Raw genomic sequence first — 21,745 nt, 5'->3', positions numbered from 1 at the left:
AGATTGTAAAAATAAACAGGGCACTGTCAACTTGTGCCACTTTTCAGCGCATCATATATTGATATTCTCTTGTATTTAGTAATGATGTAGCAGGTTGTGTCGATATAGTGAGTTGTCGCTGCTGCTGTGGATCTAAAATATAGCTTTAGAATACAAACCTCAAATCTTCAACACATCTTTTCGAGGTCTTGTGTGTGCATATCCATCCAATTATTTTTATGCAAATTGTGACAATTAAGGGCAACTGGGAACTTGTCGATGCATTACAGACAGTATGCAATGCGTGTCTACGCTGGTTTGAGGCAGGCAGTTCTTTTGTTAACAAATATATAAATATGTTTAACATATTCGGAGATTTTACTCCCATGCGTCTCCTCTCATGATAAAATGATCGCTAGTTGGGATTTTCCTCGAATCAGCAACTTAACTTGGATTATTGTTTTTTTTTTTCTTCAGATATAAACCTGAAAAACTTGGATGGGAATCCAGGATCTTCTTGCTATTTTAATGGGCTTCACCTAAAACTCTCAATCAAAACAAACTCCTCGGCGAGACTTGAATTCCAATGGGAGACAGCGCTCCAGATGTCAAGGTGACGCACTAAGCTGCTGTTTTCAGGGAAGTTCAGATGCCTGAATGTTGTGAGAATGCTTGAGTGAATTCAGGTCAGGGAGTTTCTTGGTATTCCTTGCTCGTCCAGCCTCCACCCACTGAGACAGGTGAGCACCCCAGAGGCTACAGAGGAGGGGGTGGTTGGGGTAACCCAAATGTTTACACATGGTGTGGGACTGTGGGTCCTCCTAATCCGCCTCTGCACCCTCAGGCAACTTACCCACGACCTTCCGAGACACTATGAAGATGCATCCTGACAACCTGGCTTATAATCACACAAAACTACGACACACACACACACCTGAATGTGAGTGTGTGTTGGAGAACCAATTGGTCTTTGATTGAAAGCGACAAGACGTTGAGAGGCCTTCCCTGACCTCGTCTCACCCGCTGGGATTCCCCCTAACTGAAACGGACAAACAGTAATTTCTCCTTTAACTAGGCTGAAGAAACGGTGACCGTCTCACACGTAAACGGTAAACTTTTGGACCTTTAACCTCCTCCCCTCCCCCCACTTTGCTCTGCCGCCATAACAACTGCAGTCGGACAAGCTGACACGCAGGAGACATAACAGCCAGGAGAGTCAAGACACAAAGGAGCTATTGACAAACTTAATGGAAATAACCTGGTCTAATTATGGTGCTTTGTCATAAGTCGCAAAAGCTAGCAAGTCGGTGGAGGGCCGAGGATCCAGCACGCGGTAAATCCCGAAGATCTCATAATCAGTACCTTGTGACAGATGATGCTTATCTGTATGAGATGAGATTCTAAAAAAAACAAGGTGTGTTGATTGAGGATGTTTTGTAAGGTGACAGGGACATATGAAAAATGATCTCAGACACATCAGGAATCCGTCTCATCGCTAGCTTCAAAAAGCCAAATAATCAAAACAGTTTCTCCAATCTCACTGAGAAAAGTGACGATCCAGTTAGTCATGTACCAAAAGGGCCCCTTTCTTACACATTTAGGTCCACAGCTAATGGTTATGTTCATTCATCCATTACCTTGTGGATTAAAAAATGTTTTTTGATCAATTGTTTTGTTTATAAAATAGTTAAAAACTATACATATCACAATATTTCAGATCCCAGGGCGACGTCTTCAAATTTCCTCTTTTATCTGACCGACAATATGAAACCCAAAGATTCTTAATTTACATTTAAAAGAAACTAATATAAAGCAGCACATTCAGAGTAATGACACACTTTTGGGAAAGTAAGCCTTTAGCTGAGTCAACAAAAATACCAAAAACAAAACAAATCAGTTGTGCCATTTTTATCCAGAAACTATTGAACTATCTGCGAGCCACTCAGTTCAACACAGCCAGACTCCATACACCATCCTGCAGTATATTATATTATAATATATTATAATAGTAATACAACTCCTTTTTGAGTAAGCTTTGCTAAAAACTGCAGTGTCGTGTAAGTGAACCATCAAAAGTGAAACTTCAAGCAAACAACAAGATTTACGTTCTCAGTTTGAACCAATGGACTTGGGTCCAACTTGGTCGCTACCTCCAAGACAAACGCAGGTGCGGACTGTGGTAGGAAAGTATAAGAGGAACGGACTAATGCACTGCTGGTTCGGGTTCTTTTTACAGGACTTATTGACAATAAGAAAATATAAAATATCACCAACCTTATCCTTAAAAAGCTTCAGTCGATTGCAGATCAAACATGCCCCGCTGTATCCATTCTCAAAGGTGCTGGCGATTCACTCTCTGCTGATTGACCAATCACATGAGCGCGAGAAGCTCTGCCGTAGCCGAGGAACATTAAAAGAAGGCGTGCCGTTTCTCACGCCTGCTGCAGTTTCACGTCATGTTTTCATTTCTTTGGTTTTAAATTCACTGAAGAGGAGGCGACTGGGTTTGCTGCGCTCAAACTGTCAATCAGAGCGCTTTGATTCCAATCTGATGGCCACTGAGCTCTCAGGAGGCTGACCTACTTTACAACAAACTGCTGATGCATCTCCTGCATTCATCTGCTCCTGTATTTACTTGCGCTCCCTTCCTGCCTGCGTGCGTGTTAGCTCTCTGCTCCACTTTTCCCCAGCTGAGCACTCCTCCTCCTCCTCCTCCTCCTCCTCCTCCTCCCACCCTACTTTCTGCTTTTATTATCTGGACAGGTATGGACAAGCTGTCCACTGGGCTGCTTGTTGTTTTGAAATGTGATCGGGTAAAAGAGGAACACACCTAATGAGCTGACCATCCAGAAACAGCTCTGCTTCAGCCCAGAGCTGTAAACTAACTTCAATCCAAACTCTGAATACCAGCAGTGTCATCAAGATTAAAGAGATAAAATGAAAGAGAGATTAAAAAAAAAAACCTTGAAGATGCTGAAAAATAATTAAAAAACGAGGTGCTGCTCTTTTTGCCTTGTTTGTGTTTTGTTTTCTTCACCAGAGGCATAAAAAGCTGATATTTAAGCAAAAACAAAAAGCGCCTCCTGGGCCAGAAAAGCATTATCTCGCTTCATTATAACCGTGAAACACACACAGCGTCTTATTGGCAAAGTCACGGCGTGCAATAACCCGAGGGCTACAGTGCTAGACAGGTGTGCTGCATCACAGCCGGGGCAGTTCCTGCACACATTCGCCTCTGGGCTCCAGTTTCTGTTTTCACATTCATGCACGGGCCAGATATTCTCTGACAAGCAGATTCACTAATAAATGACAGAGAGGGCCTTAAAAGTGAATGATCTGCACGTTTCAAAGAGATACGGCTCTTCTGTTTGTCTTAGAAAAGAAACTTCCCTCCTTACAAATCAAAGCCGCCACAGTGCTGTAGTATTATTATTATTATTAAGTGAACACACAGGGTTTAACGCAGCTGGTGGTCTCTTTTATAGTCCAGCTTTAAAGACAAGTTCATGTCCAATTGAAGAGGCGCTCAAACCCCCCAGATGAGACCCTCTGACACTTTTACACATTCCCTGGATGACTCGGCCGGCTCATTCCTCTGAAATTGACCACTAAACCCGAGGCGGGAGACAAAACAAAGCAGCTTCACTGCACATGTGTGGGAGCGAGGCCTGCAATTATGGCCTATTAAGGGCCCATGCTAGTTAGGCCAGAAAGCCTGGAAAGTGACAGGGCCTCCACAAAATATCACTGCCACTGACGTTTAAAGGGCAGTTTGCTTTCAGTCAACGACTTTAGCCTAGTTTTGCGAAACACAAAGTCACTTTCGGGTGAGTGCGTGCACGTGAACGCCAGGAGCGCATGTGGCATGCGAGGTTCGTCAGGGGGAGGTGAGTGAGATATGAGATGGAAGAAGGGCGAGGTGTGGCATCCTGGAAGGCTTCCCCACAGCATGTACACACACACACACACACACACACACACACACACACACACACGCTCAGACAGCCGCCGTCTGAGTGGCAGGTGATGGGGCAGGTGCTCTCCTGACATACAGTTGTGGGGGAGGGAGTAAGTGGGAAGAGAGGGGGAGAGGGTGGTAAACCGAGTTAGAAATATCTGCGTGATTTGAGCAGATGTACAGTAGTGTGCTCAGAAGGCTCAGCATTCAATCACAGCTCAAGGAAATCGCTCATCCTAAATCTCTTTTTTACCTCCGCCCCAACTTGATGACTATTCAAAAATAAATGTGATCAGAAGACTGCCATCACGCAGGCCTGTAATAAAGTGCAGTAAAACGGTGCAAGGTCCTGATTTATGCTCTGTGCTGGTACACGTCTGCCCGGTGTGCAGCTGGTGCGTTCCAAGCCCAGACATACCGCAGTGAATCGGGTAATCCAGAAAACACCCACGGCTATCTATTTGCCGCTCCAGCCAAAATATGTACCTGCAGACGCTCCACACACAGAGACAGACAGTCAACGCACATGACAATACGCTTAGTCACCGGGGACGGCAGACAGGAAAAAGGCCATCCGTCACCTCAGCCGCCCTCGCACTAGACGGAGATTGGAAGACGCTGAGAAAAAAAAAGTCTGGAAGGCAACTTAGTTCTGCTACACTGAGGAGGAGGGATAAGCTTCCAGAAAATTAAACAATCTGGCTGCCGGATGTCACGACTGCGGTGTTGTTGTTTCTTGTAAACAGCTCTGACACGTTAGAGGCTCCACATGGGTTAAAAAATAGTGAACAGGGTGAAAGAAAACCCAAATCACTGCCTCTGGGAAATGCACATTGAACACACATACATTGAACACACACACACACACACACACGCACGTACACACACTCTTCAGTTAACGGCCCGAGGCGAGGAGACAAGGTGTTTGAGTCTAGTGCTGAAACGTCCCACGAAAGGAGAACAGAGAGGTTTCAGCCGTGTACAGTTTTTTAACAACCCCTCATGGTACATAGTCCAGACATGCACTTACCTGCCCAGCTCACCGCTGCACTGGAACCATGCTCCCTCTACACTGCCTAGGGAGCTGCTGCAAACACAACCAATGCAGGCAGTGACTTCTTAACAACATAAATGAACAGTGGAGCGAATGTTCCCACCATCAGGACGTATGCATCCACTTGTGTATATTATGGTGAAACAATGATAAAACTATATTCCACTGGAATGGACATGCATATGTTGAACACGAGATAATGAACCAGCAAATCCCCTAACTTGTCTCACACCTGTGCTGTCGCCTGTATCCCATATAGAAACAGCATCTCCCTTTGTTTCCAGAGCTGTCACATAAATGCACCTGACGAGGGGCGCCGCACAAAGTAGACCCTGCACTCTCAGGCGAACAACACGGCTCAACTATCAGTCAGCAGCAAAAACAAACAAAACAAAACCTCCCAACCTGAGAGCGTGAGTGCATTTCTCTGCTTTGTTCCACACTGCTGCGTCTCAGTACTGTACCTCATCGGTGTTAGCAGCCTAGTGTGTGTGCTGAAGGGTAGCCAGCAGCTGTGTGTGAATCCATGCCATCCCAGGGTCAGGCTGAGCCACTCTGCTATCCATTGCTGCCTTGTGTTCCTCCCGGCTTTGCCCCCCCGCCCCCCCTCCTCTCCTCTCTCGGCTTCTTTTCTCTATTGATACTCAGACTCAGACTTTAACAAATCTGCGCTCAGCCGCCTGCTTCTTCTCCTTCTTCACCGCTTCCTCGGGAAAACAAAAACAAGTTGGGAAAAACAGCCACCACTTGCTGCTCTCAGAGCTACTTACAATGCAGATCCCCCCCTCTCTCTAAGCTCCTCTGCTCTCCCTTCCCTCTCTCTCTCTCCTTTTCCCTCCCTCCCTCCCTCCCTGCTACTGTTGGGGAAGTGCTCTCTCATTTTCTCTCATTCTCCTCCCCCTCTCTCGCCCTTCCTCTAACTCTAATAGTTATTTAGTGTCTCATTTCAGCACCTGCTTCAAGCCGGAAAGAGATACAGAGAGGAGAGAGAAAAATGTTGCTCCTCGGTGGGAGGGTGCATGATGTGCGTGTGCACTGTTGTCCCACGGGAGCGTTTTGTGTTTGTTCCCGTACTGAGAGGTCTGCATCCACAACAAGCGCAGAGACTGACATTCAATGCAAAAGAGCACATTTGCATGTTCGTCTTTGTGCATGTACGTCACTGTGTGTGCATCGTTGGAAATACCCGTGGCTGTGTGTGTGTGTGTGTTATGTGTGTGTGTGTGTGTGTGTGTGTGGCTTCATGCAGCTTTCAGCAAACGTCAAACTGAATTGCTGACAGAAAAAAGCTGCCACGGCATGCTTGAGCTCTCCCTTCTCTTTCTCCCCGCTTGCTGCTGTATCAACTATGTTCACTACTCAAACATGAAAAGAATGGTGGTGGTGTTAGGGGGTGGGGTTACCTCGGGACGCTGGTCTACTCAGCCGTGGTGGACGTCTTATAGTCTCCATTTTTCATAATTTTTTAGTTGTTGAGAAAAACAGGTCATTTAAGGTTTGTAAGGTTTTCTTTTAATCACTATTATAACTGAGAATGTTGTTTGTAATTTGTCAATACTGACCTTATATTGACAATTAACTAAATGTTTCTGGGATAAGTTATAGGATGTATAATACAACATTAACATGTTTCTCCTTTGTTTACCCAGTAGCTTTAAAGTTGCACTAATACATATTTAATATCAGGACTGTATCAAACGGCATTTAAAAAAGAAGCTTGACGATCCTCAATTTTGAGATGACCCCGATTATTGAGAATTTTAGCCATTTTAGTCTTGGTTTAAAACCTGCAAACTGCTTTCTTTAGCTTACTATTTTGTTATGTTTAACTGTTTATGTAGCTTTAATTGCATATATTCTCTTTCAGTTTAAGATGTGAAACACCACTGTCAGTTTAATACATTTATAAGATTCATGGCCGTGCCATCAAATAGAAATATAACGTCTTTTACCAAAATTCAACCAGACATGTTTGATGACTTTAAATACATTGTGAACAATTTGGCAAGTTTAAGAGTTGAAGTTAAACTGAGGTCATTTCTTTACTATGTGGCTAATGTTCAGTATAAAATCTGCAGAGGGATGGCTGATGAGTGTATCCTGATGAAATTATATAATTGTGTAATGTATGATGTTTGCATACAAATGTTAGTTTATTGCAATGCATCAGTTTGATTCCATGTGATTTTGCATATATTCTACGTATCGTGAGGTACAGGATATTAGCATTGGTCACATATCCTTATTAATATATGATATTGATTTCAGACATCACCCAGCTCTCCATGTTAAGTGCATCATATATCGACCTCTGAGAAGATTTCCAGGCATTTTGCAGCGTGTGGTTTGCTGTGTGGTTACCTCGTGGCCGTGCGTTCGAGCGCCTCCTTCCTCGCTCCAGCAGGCGGTGAACGAGCCAGCCGCCATCCACAGTGCATACCTGTGCTCGCTGACATGTACTAACTCACTCTTCCTGCAGGCCATGGCAGAGGAACGCGCCGCAATCATAACAATCAGTGGATGAGCGTGGCTGGGAAAGAGAGCGTACATTAGAAAAAAAAAATTAAATAGGGATGACTAAAGTGAAAAAGTGAGACAGAGGGAGGAGAGTGTGCAGGAAAGGGTGAAGAAAGGGTGACGGAGGAAGAAGAGGTGATCAAATAAAAAGTCAGGAGATGCCCAAGGCCACAGCTATTGGTCTAGGTTGTGAGGGGAGGAGGGAGAGGAAGAGAGAAATCATCAACGAACACCTGTCTCTTTCTGACTCCTAATAAATCACTTTATCTGTCTGCAGGTGTCTGCTGTTTGGAAGGAAGAAGAAAGTGGAGAAGGTAGATGGAAAGGCACGATAACAAAGTTCAACCCTACAGCACACTGTAAGCAGCTCAATAGAATTTCAGAATCCCACGCAGAGGAGGCATAATGCATTCATCCAACTACATTTATTTTGGGTCTAAAAGGCCATAAATGCAAAAACAACTCACACACAAAAGATGTCTACAACGAGGTCCTATTTCAGCTCTGAGAAATCCTCCGTACGAAACTCTGCAGCACGCCCAAGTAGAAAAGACGGACATGCTCAGCATCCAAGGACAGTAAACGTACAGGTGAATGTACATTGCATACATAGAGGGTGTAAACAGGTGCTCTTCATCTCAATGAAGACAACATAGAATCTATCATAGTAACAGCTCACAATCAAAGCCACAGGTTAATTGCCTATTTATCTTACGTTATCAGCAAGTGGTAAACGGTGAACTTTGACCTCCAGTCAAACTCACAGTGAATTATCACATAAAAGACCAGTTTTATCATCATGGGGAGAGTTACACGGCCTGTGTTATAATTTAGGTAAATGTTTCACTTCATTCATACATAAATGTAGGAATCTTTTCATCTTCTGCCAAAAAAAAAAAAAAAATCCCCCCAAAAAATGATTGATGCAAGCAAAAGGCTAATTAAGGGGAGCACAGTATCCACTATGGGTAAGAAAGTAGATCTTTTTCTGATCAAGGATACATTTTGGAACTTCAATATTAATTGTATTGGCCTTGTATAAATACCGGTATGTTTATTGTGTTGAGGAACCGTGTTCTGGAGTTTTGGATTCCTTTTAGCCTCCATTACACACCTGCTTATCTTAATGTCTGTGCAGCAGTGTGCACCTATAAGTGCATGACATGAAGAAGAGAAATCCCAGTGCAGAGGCAGCATTCCACTCAGGGAAAGTTCATGTTATCCCAGATGTGAAGGCGTGTCTCTTATTCCTCCAGTATCCCCTCAAACCACTGGTTTCCCCAGACTGGAGTCCTAACTCATGTTTCCAAAGGACGCGTCGCTTGCTTCAGGGGAGGCGGTTCAGTTGGGTTTGGACAGGGAAGGAATGGGGAAGGAGCAGAGAGACACAGCAGAGAATTAGGCTACTGTAAGAGGAATGGAGGGAGGGGGGGGGGGGACATAAAATCTTTGTTGCAACATGCTACTGAATAACAGCTGGCTGCTACTAACTTATATAAAGTGACACTTTTTTATAATTTACTATTATAAAGTTGGGTTGTCGATTTTAAAGCTCACAAACTTCTCTAGCTCTGTGCAGAGCCGTAGATTGATTGGATTTTGATATAAAAAAAAAAAGATTTGATCTAAAGAAGTAAAAATCCGCGTTTTCATTTCATCTCGACTTTAATACAGTATAGTGTCAGTTAAAGGTTGAGTAGGTCATTTCTGTTATATTACTTGAAATTCTCGTAACACCGATATCAATGAAAACATTAAATGCTATGACATAAAAAAAAAAAAGTAATCTGTGGCCATGACAGTAGTGTAAAAACCCCGTCCGATCAAAAAAGTAAAGCCGGGGGAAATAATTGGACGGCCTCCCTTCTGGGGGAGCGGCTTTGAACAGAGGTCTCCGTGGTTTTTCCAAATTACCTACTCAACCTTTAATTCTTGGTTGGGTTGGGCAATAATTAAATTCTACTCGACTGAGTCATATCATACCATGATAAAACGGCCTTATTGTTTTACAAATGTACGCAGTCAAAATGAATGATTTTCAAGCAAAATTGTAACAAACCAATTTGGCAGAGTGGCGTGTGATGAAATACAGCAGGTACTTGCCATTAACTTGTGTTGTGTAGTTACTCACCTGCTCTCTTCCAGCAACATTCACTAAACACATGAACAGCATGGTCAGAGCACAGGGACACACACACACACACACACACAGATGAGGATGGAACTATTCTCCACAAACACAATGAGAACATACAGGCTGTGATTCTCAGTGGGGAGGGAGGTTTAAAACGTTCTATTCCATGAATGTAAGGCTTTTTCATCTCAAGTTAAACATCGTCAGCAGCGTTAATGGAGGGAATTCTAAACCATGCCAACAGCCCACAAGGTCTATGGAGGTAATCATATTTATCTGACATATTTGGACCCCATCCCACATAATTACCATTAATGATCATGTTGCGTGCAGTGAAGCAAGTTTATAACAGCCAGTTACAGCCGCAGGTACTTTGGAGGTGGGTGGGCGAGCTTTTAAACGCCTTTAAAATCTGGAATTTATTTACGACGATCAACTGTGACAGATTTAATACTGTATTTGAACTCTGTTGGTGCATTGTTTCCTTGCTCACCTGGGTGGTGCCGAATGGGACAACAACATACTGCAGAGCATCAATATTTACAGAAGTGCTTTTGAGGTCAGATATCATAATACGGAACTAAGTAAGTATGTGATTAACTTTAAATCAAAACAGCACAGTGAGATTTGTATTGTTCAGAATAACAATGTTTCTGGAAAGAAGAATTCTCTTTATCTTCATTGAAATTGACTGGCAGCGGATATTTCAGAGGCAGATATCTGGAAACCTCATCTCATGAAATAAAAAAAAACTGTCTCGATAGAAACAAATGAGAAGACAGATTTTAATGTGATTTGGATGAACCGAACCTTTCAAATCATTCTTATTTTATATCACCCTGACATTCAAACATGTGAGGACCCCTGATCTAGAGCTTCAACTGGCTCTTGCTCTAAATATTCAAACATAGAACGAGGTCATCAGGTTTTATGAATGAGTGTGTCTTGCACAGCATCGCCTGTGTGTGTGTGTGTGTGTGTCCCACACTCTACTGACCTGGGCTGGATGAGCCTGGAGAGGCAGGGGCGGCCCGTCGGCCTCGACTCACCAACAGAGCCTCCTGGTTTTCGGCCAGAGCCTGCTTGGCCAGGTAGCGCTCCCTCTTGATCTTCACCTCCAGGGATTCTGGGACATCAGGCACGATCCAGTCGATGGCTCGCAGCACGAAGAACACAACATGCTGGTGGAGGGAAGACAAGCAGACAGCAAGGCATTCAATCTCCCCATCAGTCAAATTAGTCAAAAACAGACACTTTTTTTCCAATCTGGGCACATTTTAGCCAAAGTCAAATGATATGTACACACTCAGTAAACAGAATTATTTATTTTCTACACTTCATCTTCGACATCCCATGACTTTTCTGGTCTCTCATCATTCTATGGTATTATATTCACTTCAAACTTTACCAATGCAATCTGAAATGTACATCTTTTTTTTTTTAATTCATGATGGCTAAATGAAATTACTTCCCCCATTTCTCTCCTGAGTAATAACTTTCTCTTTTGCCAGTACTGCGATCGGACATATTTGTTCATTGATCACGACTAAATTGCACAGAATTTAAGTTAGCCATATTCTATATTTTTCTTACTGTCAACAAATTCCATGAACCAAAAATAAACTGATCATTAATAATAAGCGTGGTCCACAGCCTCATATTTCTTATTCCACTGTGCCATAAACTGTCCAAAAACTATTACAAGCACTTAATCGTCATCATCACATTCAATCACTGAAACAGGCAGAAGGAGACAAATTAGGAAATAGACATCAAGCAGCTCCCTTCATACCTCGAAAGCAATGATAAAACCAAGTCTGACGGCGAGAAGCTCCCAGAAGAACAGTGAGTAGTTTCCACTGTTGTCTCTGTACGCTTTATATCTAAACAGAAAAACACAGAGTTACTGTGGAATAAACTGTGTAATGGACATGCATGATATGCAGCAGCAGCACCTGACAACAAAGATGTGTTACGTGTCAGTAATACTGCCCTCTGTTGGTCAAATCTGTGATCTAAAGTCAGCGAGATTACAAAAGATTTTACAAAAATGACATGAAACAACAGATTCCCCACTCTTATATGACATGCATCCAGAGAAGCAGCACACAGTGTACCTGCACAGGGGGTTCTCAGTGTAGTTGAGTGGGGCATAAGCCAAGGTGAAGTTGACGTATCCATTGAGATCATTATCAAACTTGTACTGGTAGAGCAGACGGGGTAAGAAATCCGACGTGAAGGCTATTAGGAAAGCCTGCGGATGGCAGAGAGACGAACAACAGAAGACAGTGTTGTAGATGCGAGGTTAGCATCCGGTGTGGTGCGGATGTCATCGTCGACGGACTCACATTGGCAATGACGGACAGGTGTGACAGGGCTTCCAGTATGTTGAACCACACTCCGATGTTCTGGGCCCGCTCGGCCACCGGCCGCCGGTACTCGCACACAAACTTGTGGGCGTCCAGACGGATCTCCACCCAGTTGTTGAGGAGGGCGAAGAGCGGCGCGAGGGGGAACGCCGCCACGAAGATGGTGATGAAGCCAAACTGGAGCACTGCCAACAACAAATGATTATGTATACATATACATGTTCATCGTACTCTATGTTGTAGACACCGGGGACATCATGGACTTAAGATGGAGTAGGGGTTACTTGCCCATCTCCAGGTACTCTTCAAACAGGCCTTCACACTCCACCAGCTGGTAGTCTTCCTCCCAGCGCCGGGTCTCATCGGACGCCTTACGCCCCAGCACCTTGGTCACATTTCTCTTCTGGTTCCAAGCCTTCACTTTACTGTCAGAGCAGAGAGGCAGAACGCGTGGATATGAAATAAACACAACAATAGTGTTATATGGAATATAGAACTTTTATAGGATGTATACAAAACATCTGATTCTATTCTGCCTTTCAGTTCATTCTTTCTCTCTCCTGCTGTCTGTTTGAACACCGCGACTATAACTATTCAAAGATATTCTATTCCACATCAACTGAGAGCTTTTGATGATTGGCCATGAGCATGGGCTTTTCATTTCTTCAAAGCTGGAATCATTTGAAGTCTCTGAGGCTCAAACCTTCAAAAGCAGTTGCAGAGGCTTCTATCGTGGCTTTGCAACTGTCATCTTGGTAAATCACTCTGGATCTGTTGCGGCACCTAACTGTCTGTACGTGTAAAAAAAGAAAAAAACTATTTTCAACTCCTCAAACAGTCTGTTATGGTACGGTATTTAGGGATGACGCAAATCAGAGACTCCCTTCCAGTGTGGGGAACGTCCTTTGAAAGGATTCAGGTCCTGAATTGGGACGCAGCTACATTATACAAAATAATATCTGATCTCTTAGAAAAGCCAGACCGGTGGAAGTGTGTGGAACCTTACGGGATAATGAACTCCTGAATGTTGTTGATGAGCTGCTTTCCCACCATGATGATGAAGAGTTGCTCAGCCAGTTCGATGAGGCAACCCCCAGGACCGCACTGTGTGTGAAGACACCAGAGAAATGACACAAGGGAGCATCCCATTACGCTTTAGTTAAAACATGCAACAGCAGGGATGTGGAACACTCCCTCCCTTTGACATTTATCCGTCATTTCTAGACTCACGTCTTCATTTCTCATCCCAAACAAGGTGCCATAGTTGGAGGGGTAACCCACGAACCTACCCACACAGAGAAGTCAGTTAATATCACATTTTCTTCACTGCTCTATCGTTGGTGTGTGTCTGTTGAGACTGACTCGTGTCTCACCTTCCTTTAAAGAAAGCCACATAGAAGGGGGATGAGTAGAAGTTGACAAACTGGAAGATGAACACCTTGAAGATGAAGGCGTTGTCATATTGGGTTTGGGTTCTGTGCATCTCTGCGACGGACAGCACACGGACACAGTGTTAGAGACGTTAAAGTAAAATGTCCTCCATGTAACATAAGAATGTAAGTGTATGCCTTTATTTTCTCTTCCTGACAAGTTTGCATAGAAACAATGGCTAGAAACTATGTAAAAGGATCCAATTTCCCTTTCTTACAAACACATGGTGCTGCATTTCTTGTATGAAAGGTGATATACAAATAAAGTTATTATTATTATTCCAGATGCTTGGATCATATTGAAGACCTCTACTCTTTAAGGAGTCTCGTCTTTTAGTTAGTGGAGATCCACTGAGAAGCTGATATCAATAATACAGCACTCGGGTTGGAGGTGTCGGAGAGCAGTATCGATTCTTACCCCATTTAGTGAGTTGCTCGGCTAATGCAGTGTAGACCCGGCCCATCAACAGGATGAGGCCCAGACTCACAATGCTGCTGGAGATGTTGGCTATTGTCCCTGCCTGGAGGGGAGATCAGGCACATGTGTGAATGTGAAGGACGCACAACGTTCAGAGGGAAAAGATGTGGAAGGAGCTGATTGGCTCTGACGTACCTCTGTACGCAGGACAGGGCTCCCGGTGCGAAACATCATCACGCTGATGATCCCGCGGCACATGACCACCGTCACCAGGAAGATCATCACCACACACAGCTGAGACACACAGAGACATCGGGTGAGCAACATTACACTTGGTCAAGGCAAACAGCAAAGACCTACTTACTACCTAAAGACCCCTTTGGGTTCAGAAAAGCGCTATATAAATAGAATTTATTATTATTATTAAACACCTAGTAGTTCTTCATGAGGTTTAGGAGGTGCACTCATTTTCCCCACCCTTGCCGTTGCTACATATGATACACCATTACGGCAAAATGGAGCACATCAACATCTACACCACCCTCCATAGCTGGCTGATTCTTTTTCCAGATTCCAATTCTATGCAGTCTGACTTTACAGACCCGATGTCACGGCAGCATTTTCAATTTCCCAGCTCCCTCATCACAAGAACAAGTTAATCCTGTGTGTACGGCTGAGATCAGATCAGATCAGATCAGATCCAGCCCTGTGGGCAAAAGAGCTGGATTCATTATTAAAGAAAGGTTCAGTTACCACTGCAGGATTCATGGCAATAGCACACACATGTGTGAACCTCACCGGTTTTTCACATCAGGATCACAATGATGATTTGATGACAATGATGATTTGATTTGATTTGACTACTTCCATAGAAAAACAAGTGGAATAATGAATCACAATATGAAAAAGTAATCTCAGACTCATACATATTGACTGATACCAAGCGATATATTACATAAGGAAAGACTGTTATGTTACAGCAAATACTTAATTTGACAGAAATGCTAAAATGAAAAGACAACATCTCTCACCATCATCACGATGACCATGGAGCCGGTGAACATGCGGGACAACCTGGTCTTCTCCGGAAAGTAGGGCTCTTTCACACCAGTCACTGGGTTTTGCTCCATCGTCGGAGCCATGGCTGCAAACTCTGGACGGGGACGCTCCTGAGGGAACACAGTGATGACATCAGCATCAATGGACAGACGAGTGTGAAGCTCACATCATCTGTTCTTTATTAACTATATATTTTATAAGAAAGAAAGAAATGAAGTGTGTTAGAGATCAGTATGGCTATGCTGATACAGAAAGCAAGCAAGAAAGGCAGGATTGTGAGACCTCTTCTTCATGGAAGTCCATACAGTCCCAGTGGTGGGCCAGGGTGGCCATCTTTCGCTTCCAGTACTCCAGGAAGGTTACAGCCCAGAAGGACATGAACACACTGAAGAGGACTGTGCCTGGGTGGTCAAATAAGTAGCCAATCTGCAGAAAGTACATCCATTGTATTTGCATTAAGATATATATATATATATTAAAAAAACAGCTTTAGTGAAATGTTTTTGTGTTACCTTAGCCATGGTGCAGATCTCAGACATGTTCCAGGCCTTGCATGTATTACACAGAGGACACATTAAGTAACTCGCTCCGCTGTGACAGATGTCCTCGCTGTTGACACACAGACACGGATTAGTTGCTGTTTTCAGATTTGGATGTTTGACTTAAACTATACTTTTCACCCAGACTGGGTAATGCATTTTGCATTCATGCAAACCCACTGAAACCGTGATGACAAATGTCAATCTTTCTCACGGTTGTCACGGGGAGATGATTATTCTGCACTAATTGTTCATTACACTCACAAGAGATGGCTGCAGCTTGTTCCTGCAGAATGCTCTCCATCCGTTCTCCACTAATCAATAGCTCTAATCTGCAGTGTGAACTAATGGACCTCATGAATCTGAGACAGTTGCTTGTTTGCTTTCCTGAGGTATTGGCTTGCCTTTCATTCTCTCTAACCCCCCTCGTTGCTTTATAGCGGGATCAATTTTCTGACACTGAAAAATAACAGGAATAGAAAGCGAAGGTAAACACAAAATAATTGGTGAGGCAATGTTAGGGTGGAAACACTCGGTGTCGGTACAGTGCAGCACACTGTGCTGATAGTGGTAAATATGAATTTGGGCTCAGACTTACCCTATGTGGATTGAATAATTATGTTTGTTTTCATGCAGCGCAGAATGTGCTTTGATGCTTTGGTGTATTTGGAGCTCAAATTGTGCTTGCTTTACATAATTTGGGAGGGAGAGTTTAATCCCTGCGGGCTGGATGCCAGATATAGTTTTTGAGCACACGTTTTGGGTATAGGTTTCTCTACAGGGATAATGGAACCAAATCTGGCAACCTCACTGTGGCAACAAGACTCCAGTAGTTCCAACATGTAAAGTACTTGAAAATCATAAACTGGCAGATCATCGTTAAGCAACGTGACTGAGAGCCAATGGAACGACACCACAAAAAGACACTTGGTGAATTTACTGTTTACTCACGTCTAATCTTGTGATACAACCATTGAAATGTTTGTGTGTGATGTGATTTAGAAAATAAAAAAACAAACAATGTGTGAACAAAAATGTTACAGAGATGACAAACTCAAACAGTAATGTCAGTTACATAACAACATATGTCTAAGGTTAACCATAAACAGCTGGTCATACTGGACCAGATAAGGCTATAAACCCTTCACTATACTGAATTGAGGCTGTTTTAATTTGTACTTTCTTTTCCCAAAAGTCACATGACCTCACTTTAATGAAGCATCTGAATGTCAACCCAGCAGAATCAGTACTACTACGACCACCAGTACTAATACAATATTATACAAATCAATACGTATTGATTGTGAAATTGGGGGATTTGAACACTATAACGTGATATATCAACCAGATCAACATTGCTCCTTCTCATGTATTTGATGTTATGCAAGTAAACATGTATTTTCTGTGTCGTGTGTGTGGCCTCACGCTGGTTTGTTGCTACCCATGGACATAACTCCGGACACAAAGACCACGGTTCCCACCACTGCCGCCGGCAGCAGCCAGGCTGTGTAGAAACCTGCAGAGACATAACGCTCCATGAGTACTGTGCTATACTGCAATTTACGCTACATATCACGAAAGCCCTGCTATTACGTGAGCAAAGGTCCATACTTCACTCAGCCGTGTCCATGACGAGTAAAAAAAATGCCATCCACTGATGGATCCACCGTGGATGCAACTGAATAAGATCTTATATTTACCCAACCAGGCAAAGTAGAGTGCAATCTTCTCTCCAAAGTACTCCCTCATGTGGTCCAGTGGTTGGTACTTGTACCATTTACACCAGCGGGCCCAGTAGTGGAAAAGCACCTGCCTCTGGTTCAGCTCGTCGGGACGAGTCTCATACTTGGGAAGCTGAAAGGGGCCCTGTGGAAAAAACAACAGACATCTAGATGAGAGAGGCTACACAGCACAAGCTTTACATGCGATCATTAAAGAGCAGGTAAATAATATGTGACCTCGTGCAGCGGGAAAGCTGCTGTGTAAACCCCTTCGTTTACCAGTCTGTCCACACCAACCTCTCCCCTCTTCCTTCTGCCGTACGCCGTCCTGGCAAGAATCTCATACACCTGAAATAATAGAACCACAAACTCATGACAGAATCGTTTCACCGCGTACACGCATCGTAGAGGAATTCCCGTTACTCACAACGCGGTGTCTCTGTGTGTTAGTGAAGTAGGATTCGCTGTCCTCACAGCCGAGGAACCTGGAGAAGAGACATTCAAAGCACTTTCATATGAACAAATCCCTGTTGTTTACCATCGTTGATTAGAACGCACCTGTTCATCTTTGACTTGCGAAAGGCACACGTGTAATAGTCCAGCGGCCTGTTTGGCACCGACTCCATCATCACGTTAGGTATGCATAGTCTTTTCAGGACCCGAGCAGATGTGTTTAAGTCCAGATTCGACTGTGCCTGGAAGTCAAACACACATTTATGGAGTATGAAGAACATTGTAATCTTCCTTCTCTTTATAAAATCCTTAAAATGTCATTTCAGTTAAGTCGGTGACACCTTAAAGTATTAACTTATTTCATGCAGCTGCACTAACCTGCAATGGAGCTCTCAGACAGAGTTCCTCAGCGTAATACAGCATCACATCCCACGGAGCGCTGAGTTTCAGAAAATGGATCGTTTTCTTCTCATTCGCTGTTTCCTCCTAAAGAGAAGAGACACAGTTAGTTCATGAATAAGGCGCCATAAATAATGAGTAGACTTAGAATGTTTTAATAAGATAAATCATCTTTAATCTGACCTTTTCCATGAGCAAACCAGCATTCTCAAGATTCTGAACAAACTTTTCCCTCCACTGCGCCAGCTTTGCCTTCCTCCGTTCAGACCTGCTGCTCTCCTCAGCGGGCGCCGCTTCCCCCTCTTCACCAGTCGCCGCGCTCTTCCCCTTCCCTCGCCGCTTCCTCCCCGAGCGAACCTCCCACACCAGTACGAAGTCTAAACCCAGATCGAACCATTACGGTCCAAAAGGTTACATGAAGGACCGACATCCATCAGTGAGCTTGTGACAACTAATACAATGATGCCTCCTACCGATTTTGGTCCTTCCGTCTCTGAAGAAATTCCCCTGCTGTGGAATTGGCTGGTTCCTTCGTGCATTGCAGTGACTATACATCGGATTATCACCACCCGTATCTTCGTCAGCAGCTGCGCCCGAAAGCTAAACGCATCCAAACAGTTATTATCAAAAATCATGGACATGTTCATTTGCTCTTGATGAGATTTAACCGATAAGATCCCGTGTCATTACTCATCGTCATAAAAGCCTCCACTTTGCAATAATGAGTCCAGAAAGATGAGTCAGAAAATGATCCCTGAGGTTTTCTTACAGTGGAGTAAAGTCAACGTTTCACAACAAGCCATTTTTGATTTTCCCCAGCGATATAAAGTACCTTATACCACGTTATGTTCCAGCGGTTATCCGCTTCACTGCAACATCTCAGAGAAGTCAGTGAGGGGTGAAGGGATGAGCAAAGCAGCAGCTTTACGCCCACTGTGAGAATGTGCAGCGGGTTTTTTTTTATCTAAGTGATTCTGATATGAAAGGAAAACATACTGCAGCATTAAAGGACAAAAAAAAGTAAAAAAAAGAGCTCACATATCTGGGTGGGATGAAGCTCCCGTTCTGAAGACTCCCGTAGCCGTCCGTGGTCTGTGTTTCACCCTCATAGTCCAGATCCAGGAGGACTTCTCTGTCCCCCTTCAGCAGCTCCGAGCCCTTCCTCGACATGGTGAGGATGGCAGGAGGAATGTCTTGTGGAAGGAATCTGTGTTTATTAAGGGATTCACAGACGACAACTACAGACACGCTTCAAAGAACAAGGCTGAAAGGAGAGGAGAGCGGTTGTTACTCTACCTCTGCTGTGGTGGAAATAAGGATGCTGCCGAGGTCTGGATTTGCAGCAATCTGCGCTTCCCTTGTTCTCTCCCTCCCTCCTGTCTCTGCATCCGTCAGGCTCCTCTGCTCCACCGCCAGAGCATCAGCACACGGCACATCCCCACTTCGTAAATAATGTAATAGGGCAGAGAATGGGGGAATCTCTGACACGCTCATTACACAGGATGTAACTCGGGGGGGGGGGGGGGGGGGGGGCAATCTCAAACAAGCTCATTGCATTTTGTTGGAAATGTGTACATAATTAACGTAAAATGATGAACATGGCTAGAAGAGAAGCTCCACCTCTCTCTTTGCTCTGTTTCCTGATGTACTGAGGTTGTGCACACCTTCAAATGCTGTTGGCCAACATTCAAAATGCTCTGATTTGACATCAACAGAATTATAGGTGTCACAATTGATTTTCTCCAGAACACCTGCTGCACTTCAGTGGACTGCAATGCGGTGGTAAAAAAACATTATATTGATGTAAGAAGACTAATGGAAGAGATAAGAAAAGAGGAGAGGGAGGATGCATCCAAGTGTAGGGCCAGAAGAGAGCGAGGTATTAAACTTTCATTAGAAAGCAAAAAAACTGTAGAGCAGAGTTAATGAGGGAAAGCACGGCATGTTTAAACAGCAGTTCCATTTAATGGGTAGACGTTTACTGTGCTGGCTGGAGAATTAACCCCCCCGGGGATTCACCAAACCAGGAGTCCATCTCCATCGATCTGCGGTTTCAACTGAGATTAAAAGACCACTTTTGAAAGGTTGAAATAGTAAATGTAAGAATATTTCAAAAATCCTGAGCATTTTCATGCTGACTAATTAAAGGGGTGCTTCATCTATTCTACACATAATGATGTCAGCAGGATAATCTCAGATGAGGATTTTTTTAATGCAAGGACTGCCATTAGGGGTATAGATTTTGGAAGATGTGGGCATAGAGAGTCTAATAGAAGATACATTGAGTTGAATTATAGAAAAGGGTTTGATTTGACTATGCTTTTATTAAAAATAAAAAAACTCTCACAAGTCCCTTACTTAATTTGCTGGAGTAGTCCATTAATATATACATTAGAGATGTCAAAATATGTATATTTTTCTAATAAAGCGTATAATTCTGCAGTGTCAGTTTTGCGACTGCACAAAAGATCACTTTTATTTTGAAGGGGGTAAATTAGATCACTCTACCTGTATCATAAACACAACAGGATTTTGATCTGTGATCAGACAGGGTGTTTCATAATCCTCACTTACAAAAGGAACACTAATAATATCAAACACCCCCCTGGCCAAAGCTGTAAGAAGAGCTGAATCATCGCTGTGCGGTTCATTCCGCATGGGTGGACTGCTCCCTGTCGTCCATCGGCCATCATTGCAACTCTCTTTGAAATAGGGAGTCAAAATATCCTATAATCCTATTTGATCCGGTTCTGTATTTATCGTGCAGAGAAAACGATACACAACGAAAACCATGGCAGAACAAGGACAACCAAGGTGAAATTATTATGCTGCTATCAAAAAAAGATGTCTGAACAAGAACAGCAGTAACTTGTTGCCCTGGCAACTGTAAAAAGATAATAAATAATAGCAGCAGCTGTTAAGTATTTGTGATCCAACATTTAAATTCCATAATAAAGACCCAAAGAAGAAAGCTGGTGACACATATCTGATTTGGCTTCACAAACCAAAAAAATTAAATGGTTAAAGAAAAGACTCAACATCTCTTGTCAACAAGCCCTTAAGCAAGGCAACAAGAGAGTTTTCCCTACTGTTGCCTGAAATATGTTTGCCGCAGAATTAACGATTCCCCTCTCAAGTTACTCATCGGAGACGGACCACATTCTTGTTAATAGCAGGTTTAAAGAGGTACTTCATGGTGACCTCTACTGGTTACTGGGAGGAACTGGAAGTCTGACAGAGTGCAGCATACAGCAACAGACGACGCTTATCTGGCAACAACTTCATTTGTTTTGGTTGGAAAAGAAGGCTTACTATCTTTAATTGTCTTCATGATTGGTTTAAAATGTCGTGGGGAGTTTCAATTTCAAAACAGTGATGTGGGCTTTAAAGTCAGGAATTTAATTAGGTATTGACGGAGTTACTAATCAACAAATGTATTATGTATTACCAATATTTTTGGTTGCCGTTTTTGTGCCGACAACCACCCTTTGACAAACTTTACATAAGGGATTACAGCAATAGGCTTTGGAGACGACATTTGTTTGTCAAGCACAGCTTACCTAACACACAAACTGCTCTTACCTGTCGACCTCCTCTCCCTGCTCTAACATGACTGCCCTTGTGTTTTGAACGCACAGCATTTCACTGGTTTGACCTATAAGAGAAATACAGATGTTGAAAGTGGAAAAACTGGCACATGTAACACCACAGGAGC

The 21,745-nt window shown here is 43.4% G+C and overlaps 2 protein-coding genes across 8 annotated transcripts in view; both read right to left on the bottom strand.

The window, feature by feature from the left end:
* arhgef19 (Rho guanine nucleotide exchange factor (GEF) 19) overlaps positions 1 to 7,376 on the bottom strand; it is a 19,888-nt gene extending 12,512 nt beyond the window's left edge. The window contains exon 1 of one of the 4 annotated variants that reach the window (XM_084015492.1): positions 7,353 to 7,376. The gene's annotated coding sequence lies outside the window, so the exon portion shown is untranslated. Of the gene's footprint in view, positions 1 to 2,253; positions 2,624 to 5,223; positions 5,244 to 5,455; positions 5,759 to 7,352 lie in introns of those variants that run through there. The other 3 variants (XM_084015489.1, XM_084015493.1, XM_084015490.1) reach the window with 3 other exon arrangements.
* Positions 7,377 to 7,916: 540 nt separating this feature from the next.
* On the bottom strand, positions 7,917 to 19,431 carry ano11 (anoctamin 11). 4 transcript variants are annotated; one of them, XM_084015310.1, is made up of 25 exons: positions 19,327 to 19,431; positions 19,069 to 19,223; positions 18,504 to 18,630; positions 18,214 to 18,407; positions 18,010 to 18,117; positions 17,737 to 17,873; positions 17,606 to 17,663; positions 17,416 to 17,526; positions 17,158 to 17,323; positions 16,883 to 16,973; positions 15,431 to 15,527; positions 15,201 to 15,344; positions 14,891 to 15,028; positions 14,055 to 14,153; positions 13,860 to 13,962; positions 13,385 to 13,496; positions 13,242 to 13,296; positions 13,018 to 13,115; positions 12,300 to 12,436; positions 11,991 to 12,196; positions 11,760 to 11,896; positions 11,435 to 11,525; positions 10,640 to 10,823; positions 9,640 to 9,662; positions 7,917 to 8,833 (listed from the first exon to the last, which is right to left on the bottom strand). In XM_084015310.1, the coding sequence occupies exons 2-25, from the start codon at positions 19,198 to 19,200 to the stop codon at positions 8,807 to 8,809; spliced, it is 2,775 nt and encodes a 924-aa protein (XP_083871436.1). In that variant the 5' UTR covers positions 19,201 to 19,223; positions 19,327 to 19,431; the 3' UTR covers positions 7,917 to 8,806. The 4 variants fall into 4 exon arrangements, with proteins under 4 accessions (XP_083871436.1, XP_083871435.1, XP_083871437.1 ...); XM_084015309.1 differs by lacking the exon at positions 19,327 to 19,431 and having other exon boundaries at positions 19,069 to 19,252; XM_084015311.1 differs by lacking the exons at positions 9,640 to 9,662; positions 19,327 to 19,431 and having other exon boundaries at positions 19,069 to 19,252.
* Between the last annotated feature and the right edge of the window lie 2,314 nt (positions 19,432 to 21,745).

Source organism: Eutrigla gurnardus (assembly GCF_963514095.1).
Source record: "Eutrigla gurnardus genome assembly, chromosome: 8".
In the NCBI taxonomy this organism is placed as follows: domain Eukaryota; kingdom Metazoa; phylum Chordata; class Actinopteri; order Perciformes; family Triglidae; genus Eutrigla; species Eutrigla gurnardus.
This window is presented reverse-complemented; position numbering and strand designations above follow the sequence as displayed.